The sequence below is a fragment of the Caenorhabditis elegans genome, chromosome IV (assembly GCF_000002985.6).
Source record: "Caenorhabditis elegans chromosome IV".
Lineage (NCBI taxonomy): Eukaryota > Metazoa > Nematoda > Chromadorea > Rhabditida > Rhabditidae > Caenorhabditis > Caenorhabditis elegans.
Window position 1 is genome coordinate 10803527 of NC_003282.8, and position 24625 is coordinate 10828151.

Genomic DNA, 24625 nt, shown 5'->3' on the forward strand with positions numbered 1-24625 from the left:
TAAAGATGTTTTTATTGATATAAATAAAAGTAACCACAAACATTTGACACAATGATCAATTTTTCATTTTCTCGGAAGTCTTGAAGCTAAACTTTCTTCTTAAACTTTAAATTTCTTTTTTTCCGATGTTTAATTTCAACATTGAAAATGTTTGCTAAAAAAATCGAAAAAAGTTGTTCAATCTCAATTTTGAAAAAAAAAAACAAATTTCTTGATTTCTTGTCTCAAAAAATCATAAAATCAAGAATCAAGATTTCTTGACAAACTGTCAAGAAATCAAGAAATTCAAGAAATCAAAAAACGCCCATCCTTGATCGCAACAGTTGCAAGTACGCATTGTGCTAGATTTAGTTGGCTATACATCGTCAGTCCTTGATGGAAATGCTCTGAGATTCCTGATACACGCATTACAATTTAACTGAATTTAAAGAAATTAAATGTGTTATAATTGGAAACTTCTTTGCGCTGTCCATAACTTATTGGAGCTGTGACACGAAAAGTCACTAGAAGATTGAAAATATTTTCTCTGAGTTTTGTAACAGTAATTTTTTCTATAATCTCATTAAACTAAGATAATTTTATAAGTTTTCAATTAAATTACCATATGTTGTCTCCCTCTCTCTAAACCGACGCCACGTCGTCACCAGATGTTCGTCATCTGTTTTGGTTTCAAGAAGACGCGGCACAGATCCGCACTAGCTTTTTGCAATTTTTTCATTGTTTTCCACCTCTTGAAGCGGTTTTTTTATGGCATTATCGATCGATTTGCTATTAAGAAATCGAGAAACAGGTTGAGCGACGGAAAAAAATTGAGAGAATAAGATTTGAAAAACGGGCGATTCATAAATAATTTTTGAGTGACTGAATGACTACTATGGGGGGATTTATTAAGTATTCATTAAATTCGAACAATTTTAATTTTGAACGAGAATTCGCAGGTGTATTTGTTTTTATATTATTGAGGGCAAACGCAAAATAAGCTCAAGAAATTTTTTCCGGATTTTCCCAGAAGTTTTGTACAATTTCAGATTATTTTCTATGTACTTTTTATTCTTGAATTTTAGGTTCAGATTTTGCTTTTTTTTCAATGATAGAACTATGAAATGATCTAAGAAAGCTTGTAATTTGGGCAATATAGTGTGCACTTTGCTTAACCTCGTTTTCTTTGCAGAATTTCACTTGAAACATATTTATTTTGGATTCTCAATTATTTTCTGCACCTTTGAATTCTGAATTTCTAGCATTTCGTGTTAATTTATACATAAGCATTCTTTAATCGAATATCACTTCCCTGGAAATTTCATTTTGAGCATTTTTAATTCATCCAAATGTTTCCAGTTTCAGCTATTTGATTTCTTGTTTATTCCCGTTTAAATTGAAAAGATGACATCAAAGTACATTTTAAAGTAAAGTGCATTGCCCAAATGTCAATGTATGAAGGCTTAATTAAATTTTTTTGGTGGATGAAACGAAGACAGAGAATTTCTTTTTTTGGGAACACATTTCATTCGAAAAAATATGAACCTTTGGAGTTTTTTGTGACACAATTGACATAAAATTTGGAGCTGAACTTACAGATAAAGTACATCTGATGAAATCTTTGCAGTCTAGTTTAGTTTTTATTAATGACATTTGGAATTTTACATTCAACTAATTGTGAGAAATTCGTTTTTGCAAGTTATTTTCATTTTGGAGAAAACTTAGGATAATTCCAAAAATCCGATCGGTGTTATCAATATTTGATGTAAAATTGAATTTTATAATCTCGGTATTCATATTAAAATTTAAGTAAAGATTATGTAAAGAAGATGAATTTATATTTTTAGTTGCGTTTTTAAAATGTTTCTTACGTAAATAGACACTTTTAGGATATTTTTTGAAAAACTTTTTTGCTGTTTCAATGAAAACTATAGTCATTAATGAAAATTTTCAAAAAGTACAAATATTGTAATACATTTTTGTAAAACGTTTTTGATTAAAAACTTTGAAACCGCAGTGAAAGGAGATTTTCTATATTTTCCGAAAAAGGTGCCACAGAATCATTAAAAAACAACAAAATATTAAAAAAAATGAATGGAGAAGCAAATTTTAAAAAATGTGATTTTTCAGCATCTCTTATTTGAATTTATTCTAGTTTAAAATCCTCAAACCAATCAACTTTGAACCATTCCCAGTTTTCAACCAATCAGCAACGCTCACTATTCCGGGCGTAACTAAACGCTGATTTGTCGTTAGATCTCAAAATTGAGATAATTTAAGCAATGTTTTTAATATTTTATTTCTTCCAACTGGTTTCTTTTGAGTGACCAGTAAAATTGTCCCATATCCATCTAAAATTAAACCAATTTCCCATTTCTGCAACCATTACCAAAATAAACCCATTGTTCTGTTCTTTTTCCCTCCAAAAAAAGCTTCTCATCTTCTCTATAATTCCATCAAATCGCGTGTCAATCTCATTTTATTCTGTCTGTTCCCTTCCAGCGTCCTTTTCAATTCCTTTTTTCAATCCGTAATCTGAACATTTTTACTTCTATTTTCTGTTTTTTGTTTCTTTCCGCATTTTCTAAACAAGCGAGTTTCCATAAATCACTTGTTTGAAACAGAAAGAAACCCGCCTTTTGGAACACATTTATCATTTTTCATCTCACACTCACTTTTATTGTTTTTTTTGGACCCAGTTTTTGTTTTGTTTTTTGGTTTTTTGTGATGACTTATTGAAAATGTCACTTTTTTCGAAAATTATTAATAATCTATGATTATGAATTTATTTTTAAATAGATACAATTTACTATTAGTTCTTAGGATAAAATACCTCCAACTTTATCCAAGTAAATATTTGATTCGAGTGATCCGGCTGAGCTTCAAAAGTCGAATAGTTCCAAGAGGAAACTATGTGATAAGACTATATTGAATAAAAACAAAAAAATTTTGAATTGTTGAATCTCTGTCAAAACGCGACAGTTCGAGAGCGGGTCCACCAAATTACTTTTTTTTCAACAAAAAAAAACAAGAAACAATTTGTCTTTGCCACTTTAATCATATAACTTCAACTTTCGATGTATAACATCAGGGCTTAAACCAAACGCTCATACCGAAAAATTATTTAATTAGAAAGGCAGCTAACATTTATTTAGGCTTGTGTGCTCAGTGTTGCTTATGGAATAACAAAAACTAAATTTTAGATATCTTAGAAAACATGAAAAATCAAAGATCGAGTTCCATAATTGGCATTTAAATCGTTCTCTCCTCTCTGATAAAATCATTCTAATGGTATTTTAACTGAAAACAAAAATCAAACACGAATCCTGTTCTCTTCATTTAGAAAATGATTTCATTCTAGAAGCATGCCAAAACGTTTCTTTGCTTCATTTCGTCATCGAGTTCTTCTGATGACCCTAATTTAACACAGATAACGCAACGTCATTCGACCATGCAAACCCTTGTCTGGGTAACTAATTATTCGGACTTGAACAAAACTTCAGGAACATAATGTGCTGTTTCTTGGCAGAAGATACTCTTCAAACTCCTAAAAATGTTCGACATTTTTCAAAAAATTCCAATTTTCGAACCCTGTTTGGCAAAGAAACAATTCCAAAGAGAAACATCACGTCAAAACACCAAAAAACAGATAGTCTCCAAGTGCTCACTGAGCACAATTTACATTGTCAGAAACGCTAGAAAACCCTGCGTGCTTTTTGTTTCGAGGGGACGCTGGAGGATTATCGACCCGTGCTTGTGTGCGAATCGGCACGGTCAAACTTGCAAAGGCACAAAAATCGTAGCTGGGCAAATATTATAGTGGAATTTTGCAATATGGCTTGTGTATGCCTGTTGATCTGTTGTCGCCAGTAAACACATTGAATTTTGAAAATTATGAAAATTGGGAGGATTGGGCTCGAATTATCCGGGTTATCACTTATCAGATTCAAAACTATTTTTAAAACTAGATGATCTTGAGTCCACCTATTGCAAATAATATCCAATGTTTTTCCCCCATTCTACAAAAGTATATTTTCTGAAGCTTAGCAATTGCTGGCAAATTTCAACGAAATTCTTGGTCACGCTACCAAGAATTTCGACCAAAATAAATGCATTTTAAAATCAGTATAAACGATATTGCAAAAAAAAAAACGCAATTGGTTTTTTTTTAAATTTCAATAAAATCCGACGTCCTTTATTTTTCATAGACCTCGATCGAATTATTTGATTTAAACAAGAATACATCCCAAGCTGTACAGCATAACTTGTGTGATATCACCCATGTAAAGTCTAGTTTTTGATTTCAATAGCATTTGATTTGATCCCTTTATCTCGGGACAAAGCTTCTCCCGAACCTTTTCAATCTCTTTCGATCGAACGCGTTCACATTTTTTTTGGGTGGTGGTGGTGGTGGTCTCTGATGGTTTGTCGGTGATTGTTGGAATTCGGTAAAAGTCTGATGGTAGCGACGTCTTCGGACAATGGTACCCTCTCTCTCTCCCCCCCTCTCTCTTATTCATTTTCTCGAGAGGAAGTAGTAGAAGAGGTGCCCTTCTTCATCGTCTCGAGTGCCGTTGAGACGCAGACGCTGACTGTAAACCCGTTTTCATCCTGTGAGATCCATTGATTTGTGGAGGCGCCAGACAGTGGCAATAAGCAAGCTTTTCGTCGATTCGCGCACTTTTCCTCCTCCACATTTCTGCTTGGTTTTCTTTCTTTTTCGAATCGCCATCGGCCACTCCACTCCTCATCTCTTCGTCTTCTTTTTACGGACAAAAATCGATCGATCAATTTTTATCTCCTCTGATTTCTTCTGACTTCTTCCATATCATCCTCCATTAAGCTTCATCTCCAATTGTTCCTATATTGAAAACTGAATTGGGATAACAGTGACGGATATTCCCAGTAATGTTGTGTAGTCAGCTGGCAACTTCAATAGTTTCAAGCTTCTTCCTGATAACAGTTTCAGGTTGATAACTGATAAGAAACATAACAGCTGTCTTGTTGGTGTGGAATGTAAGGTGCGACGAAACCAACTGAATTCAGTTTAACGATTCATTAGAAATTAGAAATATTTGTTTATTTTTATATTTCAAGGTTTTCAGTAAAAAACTTAAAGTTCATTGATAATGTTTTAATAAGAAATCTTTACCTTTTTCTTTAGAATATCTGTAGAACTTCTACTCTCTCTCTACAGTAATTCAAAATATCGAATTATCATATGAAAGATACAATTGATAAAACTTACTACAACTTTAAAATTTGTTATTTATTTATTTAGATTACCTATTTTTCAATTGTTTTTTTTTACCTTTTAATTTTTTTCTTCACAAAATTATCCACAAGATCAAAGTCTAAAGTGCAAAGTTTGATGGACCTCAACTAAATGAACATTGATCTGTATTCGCAAACAAGTTTCTTTCTTCTATTGAATCTCTAAAAAAGTGTTTTTATTCTAGAAAAATCTTACCACATGAGCATCTTTCTTTGTTGACTTTACAGTTCTAATTTTATTTTAGATGCTAATGATTGTTTTGTTATCATTTATGTAAACAAAACATAATTGTTAAATATATCTGAAAGTGTTTCAGAATTTAAACATATGTTTTAATATTTCAAATTGATCTTAATCGTATGTATTTAAAATATATAAATGTTGCATTATTAATTTTTCATTGAAATGTTATTATTTTATTTTCTCATTTTCCAATAGTGCATGATAACGGTTGTTAATGTACATGCCATATCGTTAAAAATAAGTTAAAATTTTCGATAATTTCAAAATTATTTCCGACTGCTGTTCAATAGTTACGAACATCTACAATTCTTCAAGCAGATGTTAAAAAGATCATGGTAATATTCTGCCTTCATTTTGAAATAATGTGAACGCTAAATAATTAAAAATATAGGTTTTCCGAATGAAGAAAAATTGGAGACAACAACAAAAAAACCAAGATATGGGTGGAGTTTGTTTTGGCATTTCATTGCATTATCCATAGTTTCTTTCTTTTATAAATGTTAAAACTGAACTTCACAAATAATAAAAATGTAAGGGAACTAAAATGTCCATGACATCAAAACAAGCTCCACCCATATCTTGGCTCTGTTGCTTTTACAAATGGTTTAGTACGTTTAATGTTTTTTTTTTTTTTTGTTCATTTTTTTTCAATTTTCACTTAAATTATTGAATAGAATATTCCAACAAAAAACCAAAAGTGACATACTAGTTATTCTAAAATCATTTCCTGGAACCTAACTGCACCTTGAAACTTTTGAGATCTACAATCTTTGTCTTCAACTTTAATTTATTTGTAGTTTCATTGTACTAATAATTCTTCCCTTTTCTTTCATTTTCTTTTCCTCTGATCCATTTCCTTACCTCAATCTAAAAATGACTCAATCGTTGATCAAATAATAAAGAAATCGATTGCTTTTGCAGTTCCCTCTTCCCCCGCCTTTCTTTCCATTACCTCACTCTCCTCATTTTCAGTCCCTTCTTCTTGCATAATGATACAGTTCTTCGTATTTCTTTTTTCTCCGGATTCTTCATCGTCACCTTCTTCATTTCTTTTCCATCTCTTCGAACGACGACGTCAACATGACGATACGTTCTGCAGATAACGCACTAGCAATTTATTAGCTTTTCTTCATATTTTTGACTTATTTTTTTCTGTTTCTATTAGCCCACCGGACGATAGCCGTCGCCTATTATCGTCTGCCATCATCACGATGTTGATCCACGCAAAATCTTTGTTTTATTTAGATTTTATTTATTCTCACATTTGTTTGTCAGCTACAGACTACGAAAATCGGAATTTGGTTTTTTTATAAAGAGGTTTTTTTCCTGAGAATAGTCTGGCTTATGTAATTTCTAATCTATTGGCTTCATGTTCCACCTGAAACTTTAACTTGCAATTACTCCCAGTCTCCGCATGTTTCTCGAATCATAATTCCTCTCGTTTTCTAATTTCTTTGTTCCGATGTTCACGTGTTCCTCTTTATCTTTTGAACAAACCAGATGAAAAATGTTCAATATCACTTCCTGCTTATCTTATTTACAAATAGTTTTATATTTGATCTAACATTATTACGTGATTTTAAAAAAAATTTAAATATGGAATTTATAGTTAGTTATAATCCCTTAATAGTAAGCTTCTGCCCAATTTTTTTGGATAGACTTTTTCATAACTAAATTTAAAAAATAGGCAAAATTCCATTACATGTTTCTGACAAAAATCATGAAAACTCTGAAATTTTGCATCACCTTTAAAAAAAAAGAAAACTTGATTACGAAACCTCAGAAAATTCCAAAAATGATTGAGCAAAATTTCAGTATATTTTGAATTAACTTTCACTATCGAGGTTAGATTCTTTTTCTGTCGATATATAAATCCTACAAAATTGTTCTTATTGTTCCTCGAAAAAGTGTCTCAACAAAATTATGATTTCTGTTTTATCATTCTAATCAATCATCTTTATATCAAGTTGGAAGCAAATAGATTCGCAATCAATTTCATAGGTATCACATGATAGCAACATCTGAACTTTTGGTAGTTTTGGAGGGAATGTTCTTTTTTTGGTCTGATAATAGCAGTGAGCAAACAGTGATGTACGAAAAGGTCAGAGATATATTTAACACTTGAAACTTTTACACAGAAAGTGCAAATTATTCGCAATGTTCAATGCTCAGGTGTTCCTATTCCTTTTAATTAAATGTGGAGTAGCGCTCGTGGAGATTTTCAAGGAAGTTGGGTCAAAAATTCAGGAAAGTATTTGATGAAATATCTAGCATAGTTTCGTAGTCTTCACGATGATAATTTTCTGAAACCGAATGCAATAGTACAAGATATAAGATACCTCTGGGTGTTCTGAATATTTAAAACTTTGAAAGTACATAAAAATTCTAAATAACTTTAATCGTTTCTGACTTATGATATTTTGAATTATTGTTCCATCATCTCTTTTCCACTTTTCTTATTCTTCTTGTCCCATATGTAAATGATCCGTTTTCTCTCGATCTCTGTGTCTTCCATCGTCCCTCCATCTCGTACTTGATGAGAGCTCAGAAACCCAAGACATTTGGTCGCAATCATTTCTCTCCATACGCTGCGCCTCTCCGATTGAGATGCTCTCTTGCTCGGCTTGTTTATGTGTATTTATTTATACGTGTGTTCCGGTTGCTCCGCGCACCGCGTCATTGCCGCGCGGAGCTCGCACGTGTTTTCCGGACACATGCATGGCGCTGCTCCAATGCCAATGCTCACCTCCACAAGCCAACAACCAATTTTCTGACGATTTCTTCTGAATAGCCCTACGCTTTTTTCGTGCTTCATATGATTTTTGAATCATCAAGATTCCAGTTTGAGATTCTAGTTTCCACAGTTTTTTTTTCTGATGAAACATTTCATAACCTTTTTTTGTCGTTCAGATTCATTGCTTTTATTCCTTAAACTCGAATAGTATTTTGATTGTTTTGAATACTAATAACATTTTACCATTTTTGTTTCTTCAAATTTTTTAATAACGCCACTTGCAAGTTTTGACATATTCTAAAGTTTTATAAAAAATTTCGATATTTCCTAAAACCTTGCTAGTTTTTATTACAATTCGTATTTCTTTTAAACTTTTAAGAGCCTGTTGCTTGTTACGTCTTTCAGCCGAGTTATATATATATAATATTAATTTCTCTTTTTTCGAGTGTTCAATTTTCAATTTTTTAACTTTTCACACGTCACAATATCTTTACACAAATGTCCACTAAACTTTTTATTGGACAATAAATCACAATCCAATCGTTTTAATTGTCTCTTTTTCTTTTTCATCTCTCTTCATTTCTCCCTCGTATTCGTCTTTTTTCCTGATTTTCTATAAATTGGATTGAAACCCAATAAGTCAATTTTCAGGGTCCTTAACTCAGCCGACATGGCTGATCCTACCTTTGCGGAGCACGTGGCCACAACGAACAGTCGACTTGCTTCACTCAGAGCTGTATGTTTCCAAAAAATGCTTCTAGTGATATTTTCCAAGAATCTCTAGTTTTTAGAGTTAGTATTAATTTTTATTTATTGACTATTGACAATATTATGCATACAGCGAAAATTTATGCATTTAATAAAAATTGCTACATACAACAAAAATGCAATTATTTGATTTTTAATTGAGAACAAAACTTTAAGAATTATTTTACCGCATTTTTTAACAATACTACTACCCATAACAAGATTATTTTAACAGAGCCCCATAAAATTTTAAATGAGCATTTACAACATTATAACACTTCTTAATTCTGAAAAATTACATATAAAACTTCCGAAATTTCGAACTTTATTAAAGTCGTGCAGGTAAAATTAAAGAAATCATAGACCTAGTTCAATTACAAAAAAAACAATTTCAGAACCTAATCGATGTGTCAACATTTCCGGAAGCGTGTAGCGAACTTACCAAATGGTGTCAAGATCAACGAGCTTTTACTGCTCACTTTGAGGATAACTTGATGATGGCTTTAGAAGTACACTTTCAAATAAAATTAAACATGGCGAATGTAAAATTTTCAGGCGGCAATGGATTATGGGACCAGGGAAAATTACGATTATATGCTTACTCATGGCCTAGTTGGAGCTTGTTTCACACACCGGAAGCATCTATCAAAGCCAGCAGCCAGTAAGTTGAACACATTTCCGGATTGAACTTGTTGGCCTGTCTATGATCGTTATCAGAAAAAATTATTTTCTGTCTGGAAATGGAGTTTAGATAACAAAATTTAAATAATTTTATTAGGCCATGTTGCTCTGTTTTTAAAAATTACATTTCCAAGTTTGTCATGAGTATCCTTCACTGACATACTATTAAAAAAATGTTTTTGATTTTTTTAAACTGGTTTTAAAAATAGGCACGCAGAAATAGAATTCCTTTTAAAAACAATTTTTCACTGTTTCAAAATTTCTTGATCATTCAATTTATTTCTGTGTACTACTATTAAATCTTTCACAAGGAATTTATATTTCAAGATTTTCATCAAAATTGTGACAAGAACAAACAAAGTTTCTAAAACGATTTATTATTTTTAAGTGTTTTAAAGAAATAAATAAATAAAAATTATCGTTGTTGCAACTCCACCTCTATTTGTATGTTCCAGAAAAATTAATTTTCTCAGCCCTGATAATTCTTTCAATATTTTGATGCTCTTGTGCTTAAATTTTCGAAGAGTGGCCAAACCCTGCTCAGACTTGACCTTCCTTGTCCTGACTTGTAATACATGAAAACATATGCTGAACAAAAGTTTGTCCAAAGTTTGGTCAAAGTGTTCGATTTCTTGCAAAGTTAAATGAACGAAGACAAAATGAAGAAGCGGGCGGTCACATTCAAGTATACCAAAAAATTCCCTATTCTCCAGCAGATTTTTTGAAACCCTCTAAAAATCTAAATTTTCAGCTCGAATCGGCCGGTGGTACGAGCAAATGCGTCGATTAAAAAAGAACGGTGGAAAACGAAAACGTGCTCCACCAAAACCCAAAGATCCAGCATTACAAGCTTCATCTCAACCGACCGGAACACTTCCTGTTCTAACGTCACCTTCTTGCCCTCAAAATGGACAACAACTGCCAACTGAAAACAACAACTTCATGTTCTCTCCGAATTCTTCTGACGGGTTAGTTCTCGTGATTTTTTCTTCTTCGATTAATTTTTCTCTGAAGATAAGAGTAAATGCAAAAAAAAGAAAATTTTAATCTGGCTCTGACACTGACACTGATAGATTAATCTATACACATTTATGAGTTAGGAACATAAATTTATGAGCTCATGTGAGGGTTAGTAGGATTTTGGATTTTGTTTTTAGTTCCGAAAGCATGTGATTTTGAGTTTTTTTTTTGAAAACATAAGTACGGTATTTGCATGCTCAGTGTTTTTTTTTGTTTTGAAAGTTTGCCCGCATGCATCAATTCGAATTATACTTAGATATTACCACGTTTTGTCAAATTTTCAAACTGTTTAAATAACCTACTGTCCATATAACTTGTATCCTTATCCAATTATTTTAATTGTAATAATCAGCTATTTGATATTTTAACGACTAACAAAGAAATTCTTTTGGAAAAGTAATACAAGATGAAATACGAATTTTCCATTTTGAAACATAAAAGTTACGGTAGTTTGTCCAATTTCCTTTTTTTTACGTATTCATGCCGATCCCAAGCATTCTTTTTCCGTAGGAGTAATAAAAACAGAAGTATCTTGCTTTCTATCCTAATTCTTTTTTATTCTCATTCTCCTCGTGCTCTTCCAAAAGACACCAACACAAAATTTTCCAAAAAAAGAAGAAAAAGCTTGCATACTATGTTCTCTCCTTGCTCCTCCCATTTTTTGAACTGGCAGAAGCCAAACACCGCTGTCGGCTTCGGTTTTAGAGATTGAGAGTAAAAATAAAGCTAGGAGCGAAAGCGAATTCTTTTTCTGGCACCGCTTCATCAATTAAGCAACAAAACACATAGGGAAAGAGGGAAAATACTCGGGTATAATACTCGGGAAAATAAAATACTCGGGTATATTTTTTTGGTCCATTCAAAAAATTTTTTAATTATTTTTGAATGTATTTTATAACCAGCAATTCAGTTTAGCATTTCAAAGTAATGCATAACATTAAAAACCTGTTTTTTTTTCGTTCAGTAAGATTTTAAGCTTCCAGATTATGTTGCGAATTTATTTTCATATTCATAATTTCAAAATGAAGGCTGAAATTTTTGAATCTCGCTCACTATCCAGCTAAAAATGTTAACACTAGATTAAAAACTTATTTTCTTAAGTATTTACATCAAAACATGTGATTTCTTAACTTGACAATCAAAATAAAATATTCCAACCAATTTTTCATGAAAATTAAACATTCCAAACTTACGTTTTCCTTTTCAAATAATGAACAAATTTATGTATTTACGATTTCACCTGTTGTTGAAACAGAAATAATTTTCAATTCCTTCCAATAAAATTGTCTTCATCTGACTCATAGGCTGAAAATTCCCAGATCTACATGAATTTGTTGAAAACAATTTTAATTGTAGCTTTCAGAAAAAAGCGAGTTTCTTTGAGCTTTTAGTCACAAAAAGGAAGTATTACTATAATCTTCTTCTTACTACATTCTTGATGAAGCCCTTCTTGCAAAAAGTCTAGATCTATCGCAAACATTAAAGCACAGTATCTTCTCCGAAATCTCGGAATAGTCGCACAATCAGTGTTAAGCATCAATCGTGAGCGAAACTGATCGCTTGTTGATCACTTTTGAAGGAATCTGTGTAAGTACAAACACACAAGCCACAGTTTGTAGCTTCACATTATAGAGCTGAAATATTCATTTTTGGTATTTGAGAAGTGTGTTACTCCTCTTCACTATGAACTACAGCTTTAGTCATATAAATTGTGAAATTTCTAATCGAGAACAAGCTTTTTATGAATTTCCAAACCAAGTATACATTGCGGTTTAAACCCTCTTTGTAAGGTCATCTAATCCGTACGATAATTTCTATGCAAAAGACAGAAGAGGAAGACAGGTGTGGCGCGCGTCGCACAATTGGTTTATAACCGCATCGGGGTCCTTCGCCTCCTCACCGTCTTCGTGTCAATTCTCGTAACAGCCGACTGTTCCGTCTGCTGCCAAACGTTCGGTTCAAGGCCATTTTAACCATTCGAACTGACAAAAGTAACTAGACACTTTCACTGACCAACAGAGACTGAAAGTCAGAAGATCGAACTTTGAAGTTTGTGTAGTGGAGAGAGGCATAATTTTCAAAATTTATGAAGTGAATGGCTTTTGCAAATTCTCTAGTTTGAAATAAAGCACGGGTTACGGTACTCGTTTTCTCTTTAGAAACCCAGAACAAGCTGGTCAAAAGATGTTAAATGTTTCAACTACATTATTTAACATTTATACTATACCAATTCCCTCCCTTTGCTTTGATTCTCTTATAAAAGAAATTGAATCGTTAGCGAAGCGGGATACCTAGATCTGGTTTATTGCCAATCTCCACGCAAGTTGACTAGTTGACCAGAAACAGCAACACTTTCTAGATTTTCACGCATCCGAAAAAAAAATGTTGAGAGGAATGGGAGACGAACATCCTAGTGTATTTGACATAAATATTGTTGTGTTCGTGGAAATTGTGTTTTGATTTTTTCAGTGTTGAAACAGACTTCAGCATGATTTACTAGACCTTTTGTTCGAAGACTAATATTAGAAAATTCATATTCAAACGTATCAGATAATTTGGATGTCTTCGTTGTAGTTTTTCAGTCACTTAAAAGAAATAAAATTTAAAAAGGGATCATGCTTAGGGTTTCCAAATTAGGTGGGCACGACTTCAAGCGCCTGCTAACCATCTTGCTTGCCTACCATACTTATATGAGCAATCTTCGTTGTTTGTCAGTTTTCGTATTTAGCATCTTCCTCTGACGCTGATCTTCGAACTATGTATACCTAAAATCTAACACTATCCCCCATATTTAGTCATCAATAAAGAATCAATCCTTTTGAGTGTCATTATCCCTTCCTTCGACCCGTCCACCACCTCTGCCACCTCAATCTATCCACAATACATGATGAGCCCCTCCTTCCATTCGTTTGGCCGCACTAGTCCCTCGTTTTCACTACATCGTCGTCGTGTGTCTTCAGTACTTGCAAGATATCATACAGATCACACGAGACGCAGAGCGCGTACTGTCGGTGGTGGCTGACGACTCTGAACGCGCGCACGCGGGCAATCGCGGTCCAAGGAGGGCACAGCCAAGCTCTCGGTGTCTCCGCAACACAGACCCCAACCCGCTCTCTGCGTATCTTCGCGCAACATGGTTTTTCGTCCGTTTGGGTCGTCCATCGGTCCGGTCTATGTCTCTATGTTTCCACATTCCTCATCTTCCATCTTTTTCTTCTTTCTCCACCGTTTTCGAAAGCTTTGCCTTGTACATATTATGAGTCGTTTCACACAGATCAATTTTCCTCAATCATTTTTCTGTAGATCCTTTGGTGTTGACCCTTATTTAGTTCCTTTTTTCCTCCAATACTTTCATTTTCAGCCTTTTCAGTTTGTCACTCTTCTATCTCGACTACTGCATTCGTCTGTTTTTTATTTTATTTTTTGCCGCCTCTAGTCCCCAACACAAACCAACCACCATCAAATCATCTGCTCTCTTTTTCTCCGTTTTTGCTTCTTTTTCCTCCTTCAGTCTTTTGTTTATGTGCTCTTCCTGAAGAGTTGGATGGCTCTGCTCGTGATGCCTGGTGGCTTGACATTCCACTAGAGTCTCACCAACCAAATTTGGTAAATAATGTGGGGTGCCCAGTGAAGTTAGCGTATGCCGTATAGTAGTTTTCATGCCGCATAATTTATGTGAAGATAACTTTTGAAGGTGGTGTATCACCAGTGGGGAAATTGTTTAAAGCCGCTCCTATAGTGCCTCCAACAGTAATTGTAAAACTTTCCAAAATTTATTTCAAATTTTATTATTTACCGTTGCAACAATTATTTACAAAGTTTTCACTTATCGTCGATCAAAAAAAATTTCTAGGATTTTTACATTTTTGTTTATTTTTATTATTTGCATCTAAAATTTCTAATGGTTCAAATCTGCAAAAAACTTGTTTAAAGTTTTATAAGAAAATTTCAAAACCTAGCAAGTGGGGCTTATTTTTTCCTTCCACCAGATTTTCTCACAAGATGTTCAATATTTGTTTTCTTGATGCACAATACAAGAATATCCCAATAAGTACACAATGCCTGACAGATTTTGATTGATAACTATTTGTTCTCATGATTTTCTAGATGCATTTGACTTTTTTTCAATTCACCCATGGGTTTTCCGTTTTTGGTTTTCTCATTTTTAGGGCATAAAAACAAAAAAAGAGCATTTGCACTAACATCGTCCTTTTTTTCTCCCTTCTGATTGTCTCGTTTTGCTTCTCTTCGCAGGTAGTTTCATGCCTCTCACTTTATTTCTCTAATGCTCTCTGTCTCATATACTCTATCACAGGCTGCTTTGTTCTTTTTTGAACAAAAAACACTTTTTTGAAGCTTCCCTCGTTGATTTCTACTTTATTTCTACTCTACTCAAAAGGACTACATAGGTCATTTGCTTTGCTTTTTGGTTTTCTAATTTTTTTGTACTCAAAATTAGGACTAGTTACTTCAAACCTTTGAAAGCTTGGTATATTGTGTTTTTCTAGAAAATCAAAAGTTGTTCTCGAAAAACATAACTTAATAAGCCTAGAAAATTATTTTATTTTTTCAAAACTACTTTCTATTCTGGAAATAATTTGCGTTTGAAAATCAAATACCAAACTGTGAAGTTATAAAAAAATCATCAAAAAATTGTTCCCCCGACCGGAATAATTCATATTTTTGTCATAAATCAATAAGCTTTTCCTATTTTCCAAACAGCGAATGTTTGTATTTGAGTTTTTTTCTGCTGTCCGCCGTCATCATCTATGCCGCCGCGGCTTCCTCTTTTCCCCATTTTACTTGTGTTTTTTCTTACTGGGTGGCAGCAATCCAGCAGACGCTTCTGCTTCCTCCCTCTCTGTTCTTTGCTGAAAATGAAGAACAGAGGGTGGCGGCAGGAGGGAGAAGAAAACGTCAATATATGGGGGTATGACATGACGTCACCTCTTCTGACGACGGATGCCGTTTAGACTCATGGAATCGAATGGTGGCGTGGCTCGAATGTAGATGTCATTGTAGAGAGTGGAAGCTGTTGCTGGAGGAGCGGGTGGAGGGTGATGGAAGAATGAAAAAAGACATATTGATGTACATAGAAACAACGTTTTGATGCTCGTGATTCACTATTTTTGATCGAATCCACGTCATAAGATATTGATTCATTCTGAGTATTAGGAGAAGCCATTCTAGGAAAATTCTAATTGTAAGTACATGCGCTGATTTCAAAACAACTTCGGTTATGAGCGAAAATATTCAAAAATTGTTCTTATCACCCTAAAAGTATTGTAAACTTTTTAAAAATATGTTTTCAACGTCGGAAAGATTACTGAAAGCTTTTCGAATAGATTTAGTTTTTCTCAATATTCCGCAGTGGTATTTCCTCATGAATTAAGAACAAATTTTAACTTGGATTAAAAGTTGGCAAGACTTGGATTTACGCTGGGCCAAAGTTTACCCCGAGTGTGGCCAACTTTTGCCCTGTCTTAGCCAACTTCAATATATTTGGACCAAACTTGCGTAAGAAGCTGAGGATGAATTAACTTTCAATTTTTGAGCAAATGGGCCCCAAAACTGTTTTTAAATAGTTTTCCAATCCGAAAACTTTAAAACAGACAAGCTCGACAGGCCAGTAACATTTTCAACTAACCTGCATTTTTAGGATTTTTAGATTGAAATTAAAAATTAGAAAAAAACTTCATAATTTCATCTCAAAGTTCTCGAAGATAACCCATTTACCATCTATTGTTATGGACGTTTAAATAATTTTGCAAAATACCTAAAAATTTGCAAAAATGCATTTCAAACCAATTAATGGACAGTCCCCCTAGCAGAACCTGTTTTTCTCGCAATGGTCGTTTCTGAAACTATATTGGTTCCTGCCAGTTTCTCTTCCACTCTACAATTTTGTTCCCTCCGTTCACTCTTGACTCTTTTCCAACCAAAATTGTCTTCTTGGACACTTGGCTCCACCCACTATGCCAGCACAAACCCTCAATGCACGCACACACACATTGACATCTCATCTTGATTGAAACTGATTGTGAGTGAAATATAAAAATCCCAAAAAATTATCGAATTTTCACATTTTGATATTTCTATTCGTCTGCGACCTACTTGAATCGAACACTCGCTCACAATATATTTCGCACTTCTTATCACAAAAACTGAGTCTCTTTGTCCCTCGGTGGTTTTCAATATTTCGTTTTTTCTGTCTCTCGTTTCCTTTCGAATACAGATGGACACAATCATACGGTTTGTGCCAAAAGAAACAGTGAAAAGAAATGAAAATATTTTTCCTCTCGTTTTCCATCATATTTCCTTCTTTTTCTCTGTATGTCCCTTCACATATTTTATAGCTTTTCCCTCTTACAATCGTCCGTATATAGTGCATTCCAAGGAAAAGAAAAGGAGAAGAATTCCAACAAAAAAAAAGAACATTTGCGACGCGGATAGCTTTTGGCTAATGAAGAACATCATGACATTTATCCTTTGCTTCTTCATTTCATCCGATGGACTTTTGTAGATGCATTTTTTAAATCAATAAGTTTTGATCATTTTAGTTAATGTTTCAAAATCTAAAATGATGTCCGGCGTCGGTTCCGAATCAAAAACTTCTCTCGGAAAAGTCGTCACAATTTTAGAATTTCCCACAAGCCCAGCTGATTATGCGAGATTTTCTCACGCTCTCTGAGTACATTCCAACTCTAGATTCCACGGGATAAAATGTTCCAAAAAATGGAATATGGATTTCGTTATTTATAAAAAAACATTTTCTTGAAATAAGGGAGCATTTTGTGATCTGTTTTTAGCACAGTTTAATTGTAGAACATGCCGTGGTGAGATCACGAAGACACAAACTCACAATTTGCTTATTTGTATTTCCAAAACTGCGAGTTTACTGATGGACACATCACAAATCAATTGAGCAGAAAACTAATTGGAAAATTCCAATTCAGAAATCAGCATATTTTCTCTAATAGATTTGCACCCCATTAGTCTACTTTGACAGCTCATATCACAGTTATTGTTTCTTCTACACAAACATTTTAACTGAAAAAAATTTGATAATTCATTTTCTATCGTTTTAATGATATCCTCAAAATGAACTGAGATATAATTTCTCAAAATAAAATGGTCGGGTGTAATACTTATAGAGGACTTTTAAAATAGGCCTATTCTAAATTATTTTAAATCAATATCACCACCCCCTTGGTCACCTCTCCTTATTCTTAACTGCCAATACACACACACACATGTGACGAATTCTAGTGCCTTAGCCATCCGACGTCCCTCTTTCTTCTTCCTCCTCTTCTGGAGTCATCCAGAAACGGTATCACGAGATGTGAGAGTAGAGGAGTGAGTGTGCGCAGAGCTTCCTTCTCCAAACTCTTGCACTTTGCTCCAAGCCTACACACACAGACAGACAGACCGAGGGAGAAAGAGCCTTCATTCTGCCACAACACCACCACACCACCATCTTCTTCTTCTTCTGTTTCCTTCTACTATCTATCCGAAAAGAAGAAGAAGAAGAGGCACGACGCCACAACCCACCCGTCCTCCGTCCGTCCGCACGTATGTTGGGGGTCTATGCGTGTTTTAGGGAAGAAGGCGAGACATAGTGTGTTAGGGATTGGAGGGACACAAGAGACTGAGAGTGTATTTCTTTTTGCTGTGTTGTGTCTGTGGTGAGTGTATGTGTGTGTGTGCGTATGTGTGAGTTAGGGTGAGTGAGGAGCGCTTTCTCTAGCTTTCTCTCCACCATCTCTCTCTCTCTCTCTCTCTTCTTGTATTCGGATCGGAAGAGAGTGTGTGTGTCCCCCCTCTCCTCGATGTGTCTGCAACCTTCTGTCCCCCTTCGCTTTCTCCTTCCATCATCATCTTCATAGTCTCTTCTTCTTATTCTTCCTAACACTTCTACTCCTTCTTTACCTTTCTATCACCACCTCTATCCCCTTGATACCTGGTGTGCACCCTCAGCTGTTAGAAGCATGAAGCTGGGCGCCAGGAACACATTTTTTGCTCTTTTCCCGCTAGCTGCCTGCGTCTAAAGGACATTGGGCGGAGACTGGGGAAGAACGTTCATGCACTGCCACAGCCTACTGACCTAGAATGAGATATAGAAAGAGCCCTTACTGGTATTATGACCTTTCTTAGTCATTTCAGCTTCCTAGTTTCCTAGAATCTATGTGTTCTGACATTTGTTTAGAGTTTCATGAAGGATTACCGTAGGATACATAGTATAGTCTAGTTTGTCTTTTTTTTTCTAAATTTATATTTTTAGAAGCCATATGAGCCTATTAAACTTTCTCAATTTGCTTCTGTTGTAAACACCTACAGTCTGAAAAATCCCAAGCTAGGGTAACCTATAACTCAACTTTTTATTAAGTTTTATGCCTCTTTGTTTCTAAAAAATATATCCTCTTTGAAACTCAATTGTTTTTTATTTCAGATCAATGTGGCCACCACAAGGGGTCCCAATGAGCACGCCGGGCTCTTCGGCCGGTCACATGCCACTAGGTGCCGGCGCCGCCTCCTTCCCCGGACAAATGAACGGACCTCCTCAACACCCTGGAATGCAGTATTCTGGACAAATGCAACAGTTACCCTATGGTCAAATGGAGGGCAACCATGCCATGTATGATCAACGAATAATGGGACAACGAGCCGCTGGACGGCCTGGCATGATGCCCGATTACCCGCAAATGCCAATGGGACAGACACCGTGAGTTTTACAATAATTTTTCAAATTAAAGTTTTTTGGCCAAAAAAAATGTTGCCTTTTCCCTTTCACATCTTAAAAACCAATTTTTGAATTGAAGATTTATCAACAAAAAAAAGAGCTTTATCATAAAGAAATCTAATTGTAATAATTTTCAGTGGAAATACAATGATGCGAATGCCGGTTCAATACCCTTCAGGACCTTCACAAATGGCCGGACATCCACATATGCAACAAATGCAGTATGGTCATATGGTTAGTTTTTTTATAAGCTTTCTCAAAATATTTATTTTCAACCAAAAACTTTTCCAGATGCGAGCGCCTCCTGTCTCAGTGTACGGTCAAATGAATAATGCTCAGCAGTACGCAGTGACGGCTCATCCGAATCCAGTACCCCAACCGTACTATCATCCAGAAGTTAGGCAACTGTACGAGACTACTGCTGGATATATTGTGGATCGAGAATTATTGGCAGAAGGTCATGTTACACCTGGCAGCAATGGTGTCGAGGCAATGCTGACGCATGATGCTTCTGATTTTCTAAAAGTCTCGTAAGTTTTCGGATTTTCAATTTCATGCGAAAATAATATCTTTTCAGACCTCAAACTGATGTTTTATTCTCAATTTGGCCAGTAACAAAGTCAAATGACCCCAATATCCAATACGAGGTTTATATTAACCAAAAATCCGTGATGAACAGCCATATGCAAGTTAAATCGATTTTTATCAAGGACTTCTTGATAAGTGGCATGAATTCGATTCACATAGTGTACAATGGCCCCCAGCAGGTATGTGAAAAATTTCAGATTTTCATTTTCGGATATTTTCACAAATATTTTTTTACAGATGTACAAGTATGCTTGTGAGTTCGTAACACGGAAAAGTGTGATAGAACTGAGGAAAATATTGATCCAAAAAAGAGTGATAGAAGGTCAGCAGCTTGCCACTCAACAAAAACAACAATGTAAGTTCAACGAGTTTACTGTTGAATTGGACTGTTGAGTTTCTTTTTTTTAGATATGCAAATGGCAAACAAGCGACAAGCTGGATTCTATCCGGTTTCGTTGAACTGTGTCCTCTCCAAGAAACGAATGTTCACACCTGCCAAACATCACGAATGCAAGAAAATCTTCGACTTGGCACAACTTATCAATGCAAACAAGGGAATGACTCGATACTTCTGTCAAACTTGTAATGCCTACTTCAAATTCGAAGATATCACAGCCGACTACTTCTTGCTCAACTTTCTTCAGTCTATCCCTGCAGGAGTTAATGATCTGATTGTTGAGAAGACTGGAGTAGTTCGTTCTGGAGATGTTGAGGATGTGAAGCCAAAACGAGGGAAAAAGAAGACTGATAATGATGCTAATGGAAATGGAATCAAGAGGATAAAATCTGAAATCATTGTGAAACAAGAAACATTCACTGATATGCATGGACGTAATGTTCCATTTAGTCCGATGCCAATGCCGGGAAGTGTTCCTCCAGATTGGACAAGACTTCAGAGTCCATCCTTCTCAATGCAGAGTCCGAACAAGGTACAGCTTGGTCCAGCGACACCCGCAACTCCAGGAATGGTATTCCAGAATCCAGCATCTGCCGGATCAATGCTCAACATGTCGTCTCCACGACAAACAATGATTCCGGGAATGCACCCAATGATGCCACCACATGATGTTACTATGCGTTCGGGATCTGCTCCATACACACCCGAATCGGTGAAGAATGATAAGAATGATGAACTTTTGATGCACATTGAGGGATTGTATGTATGTGATGTACCGATTCTGGAGAATGAGCAACTGACAGTACGGTATATGGATGGAACAAAGGATTTATGTTTTGAAGATTCAATGGTTTATGAATTTGTAAGTTTAATTGTTGTTGTCTATTGCTGAACTTTTTTTTTTAATTTGATTACTTTCAGGCGGAATCTCCGAAGCATCAACAACAAATAGACGGACCACCGCAAACTCTAATGGCACCAGGAAGCACAGCATCCTCAAGTGGTTCAACATTTACACCGCCATTCGATGATATACATCTTGGAAACCGACCATCTCACTAACTTTCTATTCGAAAATTCGAAAAAAATCATTGATGCCTTAAAAACTCCCACCACCGCCGTGTCTTTTTAATTTTCTTCACTCCCGGATGATTCAGGCCTTCTTCTTTCTCTTCTTATTCCCGAGTTTTTGATCCCTATCCCATCTCGTATTGTTAATCTCGTTTTTCACCTGTTCTCCCCCAAAAAGATTCTTCCAGTTGTTCCTGGACACCCATATCTTTCCGCTTTTCGCTCTGACATCTGTCACGCTAGTCATTACATTGTTGCCTTTTTTCTCTAGTATTGCTTGTTACAAAATGTGATTTAGTGATACATTTTCATTATCCATTGCAATAGAATTATATCCAATCACTTCTTTACCATATATTACTGTTGATTTATTCATGACTTGAATTTATCAATTCATCAAGGCTGAGCCTTTTTTTCTTTGTTGACATTTTATGCAGTGACGAAAGGTTATAAAATCAAACTGTCACGAAATCTGTGAATAGTTTCTTTATAATTTCTTGTCATCTCTACACCCCTACCTTACCAACTTGTGCTCCGAGTGAGAGCAATTCCTAAATTTATTTATATACATCCGATAGCATCATCTCACCACGTTGTCCCAGTTTTCGCGTAGGGTAGTCTCATCAATTGACTTAATATTCTTCCCCAAAAATGTCTGGCTGGGCCAGACTCTATATGTATATTATGGAGCACTTTTCCCCCGTCAACTCACTTATCTCCATTACTTTTTAAATTTCCACAAGATGTCCTCTCAAAATTCCTCGTTAATTTTTCATCCAATTTTCAAACATTTTCTCACTTTCATTTCATCCATTGATTCATTTTTCATTGATCTGCAAATTCCAAGTCCCCCTTGATACAAATTGAATGTATATTCATTGATTTATTTTTCACATCTGTCCAGAAAGTGAGAAGAAAAATGATGTCTGTCTAATAAACAGTACAAGTTAAATACACATATTTGTACCTGCCTAGCAATTTAAGAATGAAAGAGTGAATATGAGATCGAATGGGAATTAACTAAGCTTATATTGACACCGGATAATCATAACCTGAACCATCATTGTTTCCGACCGGGATACTGTAATATTCGTTTAGATACTCATTTCCATTTGCATCTTGCATCTGAAACCATAATTGTTTTATGAATGAAAAAATCAATCTCACCGAGACAAAAACTGGAATAAAACTTTGTTCCATTGCTGAACCTTCCATTGACGATTTCCGTTTTCGAGATTTTCTTTGTTCGGGAGAACATGCAGGAAGAAGTACTCCCGTCGCTCGAAATCTTAAAATTGTTGTAAAGTTGAGGAGTCTGGCTCAACATCTAATGCTCAGGTGCCGGTGCAAAAGCAAAGTCTATGTGTTCTTTTGAAATTTTTTTCTCTAGTTTTTGATTAATTTTTAAAGACGCCTCAAATAAAGTGCCAATTAATGTTGTTTAGAAAAAAATTGTTATTTGAAAATTATAAATATAAACAAGAATTAATTGTAAGAAAAAATTTCTCAGTTTGAGGTTTATGCAAAATGTTTTTTACAATTTTCCCACACCTCTAACTGGCAAAAAAACTTTCAGAATGCAAGGATGCGCAAAAATCTGTTCGCAAAAATTAAAACAATTGATTTAAAAGAGTTAAGAAAAAATTAAAGAGCGTGTATTTACTTACAGTCTATTTGAGAATCGATGAGATTAAATTTATAAAATTAGTGCTTCTCCATTCCTTTTATTTTTTTCTATTTTTAAAAGTTCTAGTCTTTTTGAAAGTACCCTCATCATGTCAAGCTAATATTACTTGTTCGAATTGGTAGACAAATTTTTTTGAAACATCATAATCAAGTTCCATTCATCGAGAACATTGATGGCGTTCCCAATGCAACAAAAGAGTTCTAAAAAAATCATGAGACCATTATTATTCTTTAGAAATCACAAAACTATACTATGGTTCACTTGATATAATCAATTGAAAAGAAAATGTGCGGCAGAGATCAGAATTATCTATTTGAGTATTTTTTTTTATATAAACAAGTTATTAAATTAACTCACCGACTGATAATTTTACTTACACAGCCATGCGAAATACACAAAGATTTTGAAATGGCGTTGACCTGAAATTGAAGATCACTGGCACGCTGCCAACTCTGGACAAACTCACTTTCATTCCATTATTATGTAATTGAATAATTCGAGTTCTTTCTTCCATCGATAACGGTCGACCAGGACAATAAGGTCGACCATAGAGATTTGTCCCTAAACGTTTAATAATTAAGTAGTAGAATGAGCTTTGAAACCACCTTTTTTCCGATTTTTCCTGCCGTCTTGTGACGGATTCTGTTGCATTGACGTAGGGGAAGATGTCTTGGAGCCTGATTCATCAACTGATGAAGATGAGTCACTTTGTTGAGACTCGTAAGAATTTGGTACTTCTATTCCCTTAAATAATAAAAAATGAAGACAAAGAATCACTGAAAATCAGAGCTGGTTTTATGGGAGTTTTGAACGATTGCATAAAAATTATAGAAATGCTCAAATTTTAAGATCTCAAGTATTTGATGATTGGTTGCTTGAAATATGTGTGTTTACATGAATGCTCCAATTTTTGTTGTTGATGAAAAGTTGATGAAAACTTTTTTGTTTGAGATTTGAGGTACGAGAAGGTACTATTTTGGAATAGATTGATCTAGCCATAGAATAATTGCCAAACTTCGGATTGTAAAATTGATTTGACAAAATGAAGAGTGAAAATCTTTAAAACTTAAAAAGAAATTCAAGATATGATCAGAATATATGAATTAGTCTAACAAAAAGAAAACTGAGTTTAACTAGTATGTATTAGTCATTTACCGTACATTAATGGTATGTCTCGTTGAGGCATTTAAAATTGCAAAGTAAAAACACGGAGCAAAAAGAAAAAACTTACATTGAGCCAATTATTGAAATCTCTTTGCAGAGTATGAGGTGTTGATAAATCAATAACCGAAGAGCCACATTGTTCGTGATCACAGCAATGTACATCTAGCATTCTGAATCCATGAAACAGTGAAGTGAGACCAGGAAATTAAATGAAAACTCTCGAATGAAACATCGAAAAATGGTTCAGCTTCGGGTGAAAGGGGGATGTTCAGAACGACATATCGAAAGTTGTTTTGATT

The 24625-nt window shown here is 34.7% G+C and overlaps 2 protein-coding genes, 2 non-coding genes and 1 pseudogene across 7 annotated transcripts; 3 read left to right on the forward strand and 2 right to left on the reverse strand.

Annotated features, from left to right (window-relative positions):
* Positions 1 to 4363: 4363 nt before the first annotated feature.
* R13.6 lies at positions 4364 to 6560 on the reverse strand (annotated as a pseudogene). Its single transcript has 2 exons — positions 6272 to 6560; positions 4364 to 4746 (listed from the first exon to the last, which is right to left on the reverse strand). Coding segments are annotated over exons 1-2 (672 nt in total).
* anr-57 lies at positions 6032 to 7012 on the forward strand. The gene is made up of 2 exons (NR_101954.1): positions 6032 to 6132; positions 6620 to 7012.
* A 1860-nt stretch (positions 7013 to 8872) lies between these two features.
* Positions 8873 to 22453, forward strand: miz-1 (the record flags this gene model as incomplete). 3 transcript variants are annotated; one of them, NM_001307057.4, is made up of 12 exons in its annotated part: positions 8881 to 8967; positions 9374 to 9487; positions 9534 to 9639; positions 10411 to 10627; positions 19129 to 19401; positions 19557 to 19653; positions 19711 to 19949; positions 19997 to 20186; positions 20245 to 20362; positions 20416 to 20936; positions 20985 to 21266; positions 21326 to 22453. In NM_001307057.4, 12 exons carry the CDS (start codon positions 8902 to 8904, stop codon positions 21464 to 21466), a joined length of 2364 nt encoding a protein of 787 aa, NP_001293986.1. In that variant the 3' UTR covers positions 21467 to 22453. The 3 variants fall into 3 exon arrangements, with proteins under 3 accessions (NP_001255512.1, NP_001293986.1, NP_001255513.1); NM_001268583.3 differs by having other exon boundaries at positions 8873 to 8967; positions 20416 to 21266; positions 21326 to 22429; NM_001268584.3 differs by lacking the exons at positions 8881 to 8967; positions 9374 to 9487; positions 9534 to 9639; positions 10411 to 10627 and having other exon boundaries at positions 19133 to 19401; positions 20416 to 21266; positions 21326 to 22428.
* On the reverse strand, positions 22344 to 24623 carry npax-3 (Paired domain-containing protein). Its single transcript, NM_069605.3, has 6 exons — positions 24394 to 24623; positions 23768 to 23906; positions 23629 to 23723; positions 23520 to 23581; positions 22643 to 22763; positions 22344 to 22600 (listed from the first exon to the last, which is right to left on the reverse strand). Exons 1-6 carry the CDS (start codon positions 24493 to 24495, stop codon positions 22502 to 22504), a joined length of 618 nt encoding a protein of 205 aa, NP_502006.2. The 5' UTR covers positions 24496 to 24623; the 3' UTR covers positions 22344 to 22501.
* R13.9 lies at positions 23580 to 23725 on the forward strand. The gene has a single exon (NR_056575.1). It is a non-coding gene; the product is annotated as an Unclassified non-coding RNA R13.9 (non-coding RNA).
* Positions 24624 to 24625: the final 2 nt, after the last annotated feature.

Coding starts and splice junctions, on each gene's coding strand:
- npax-3 (NM_069605.3), bottom strand. CDS start 24,495: ATGCTAGATGTACATTGCTGTGATCACGAACAATGTGGCTCTTCGGTT. Junction 23,907..24,393: donor ATTTCAATAATTGGCTCAAT/GTAAGTTTTTTC, acceptor TTATTATTTAAG/GGAATAGAAGTACCAAATTC. Junction 22,601..22,642: donor TTATTCCAGTTTTTGTCTCG/GTGAGATTGATT, acceptor TTATGGTTTCAG/ATGCAAGATGCAAATGGAAA.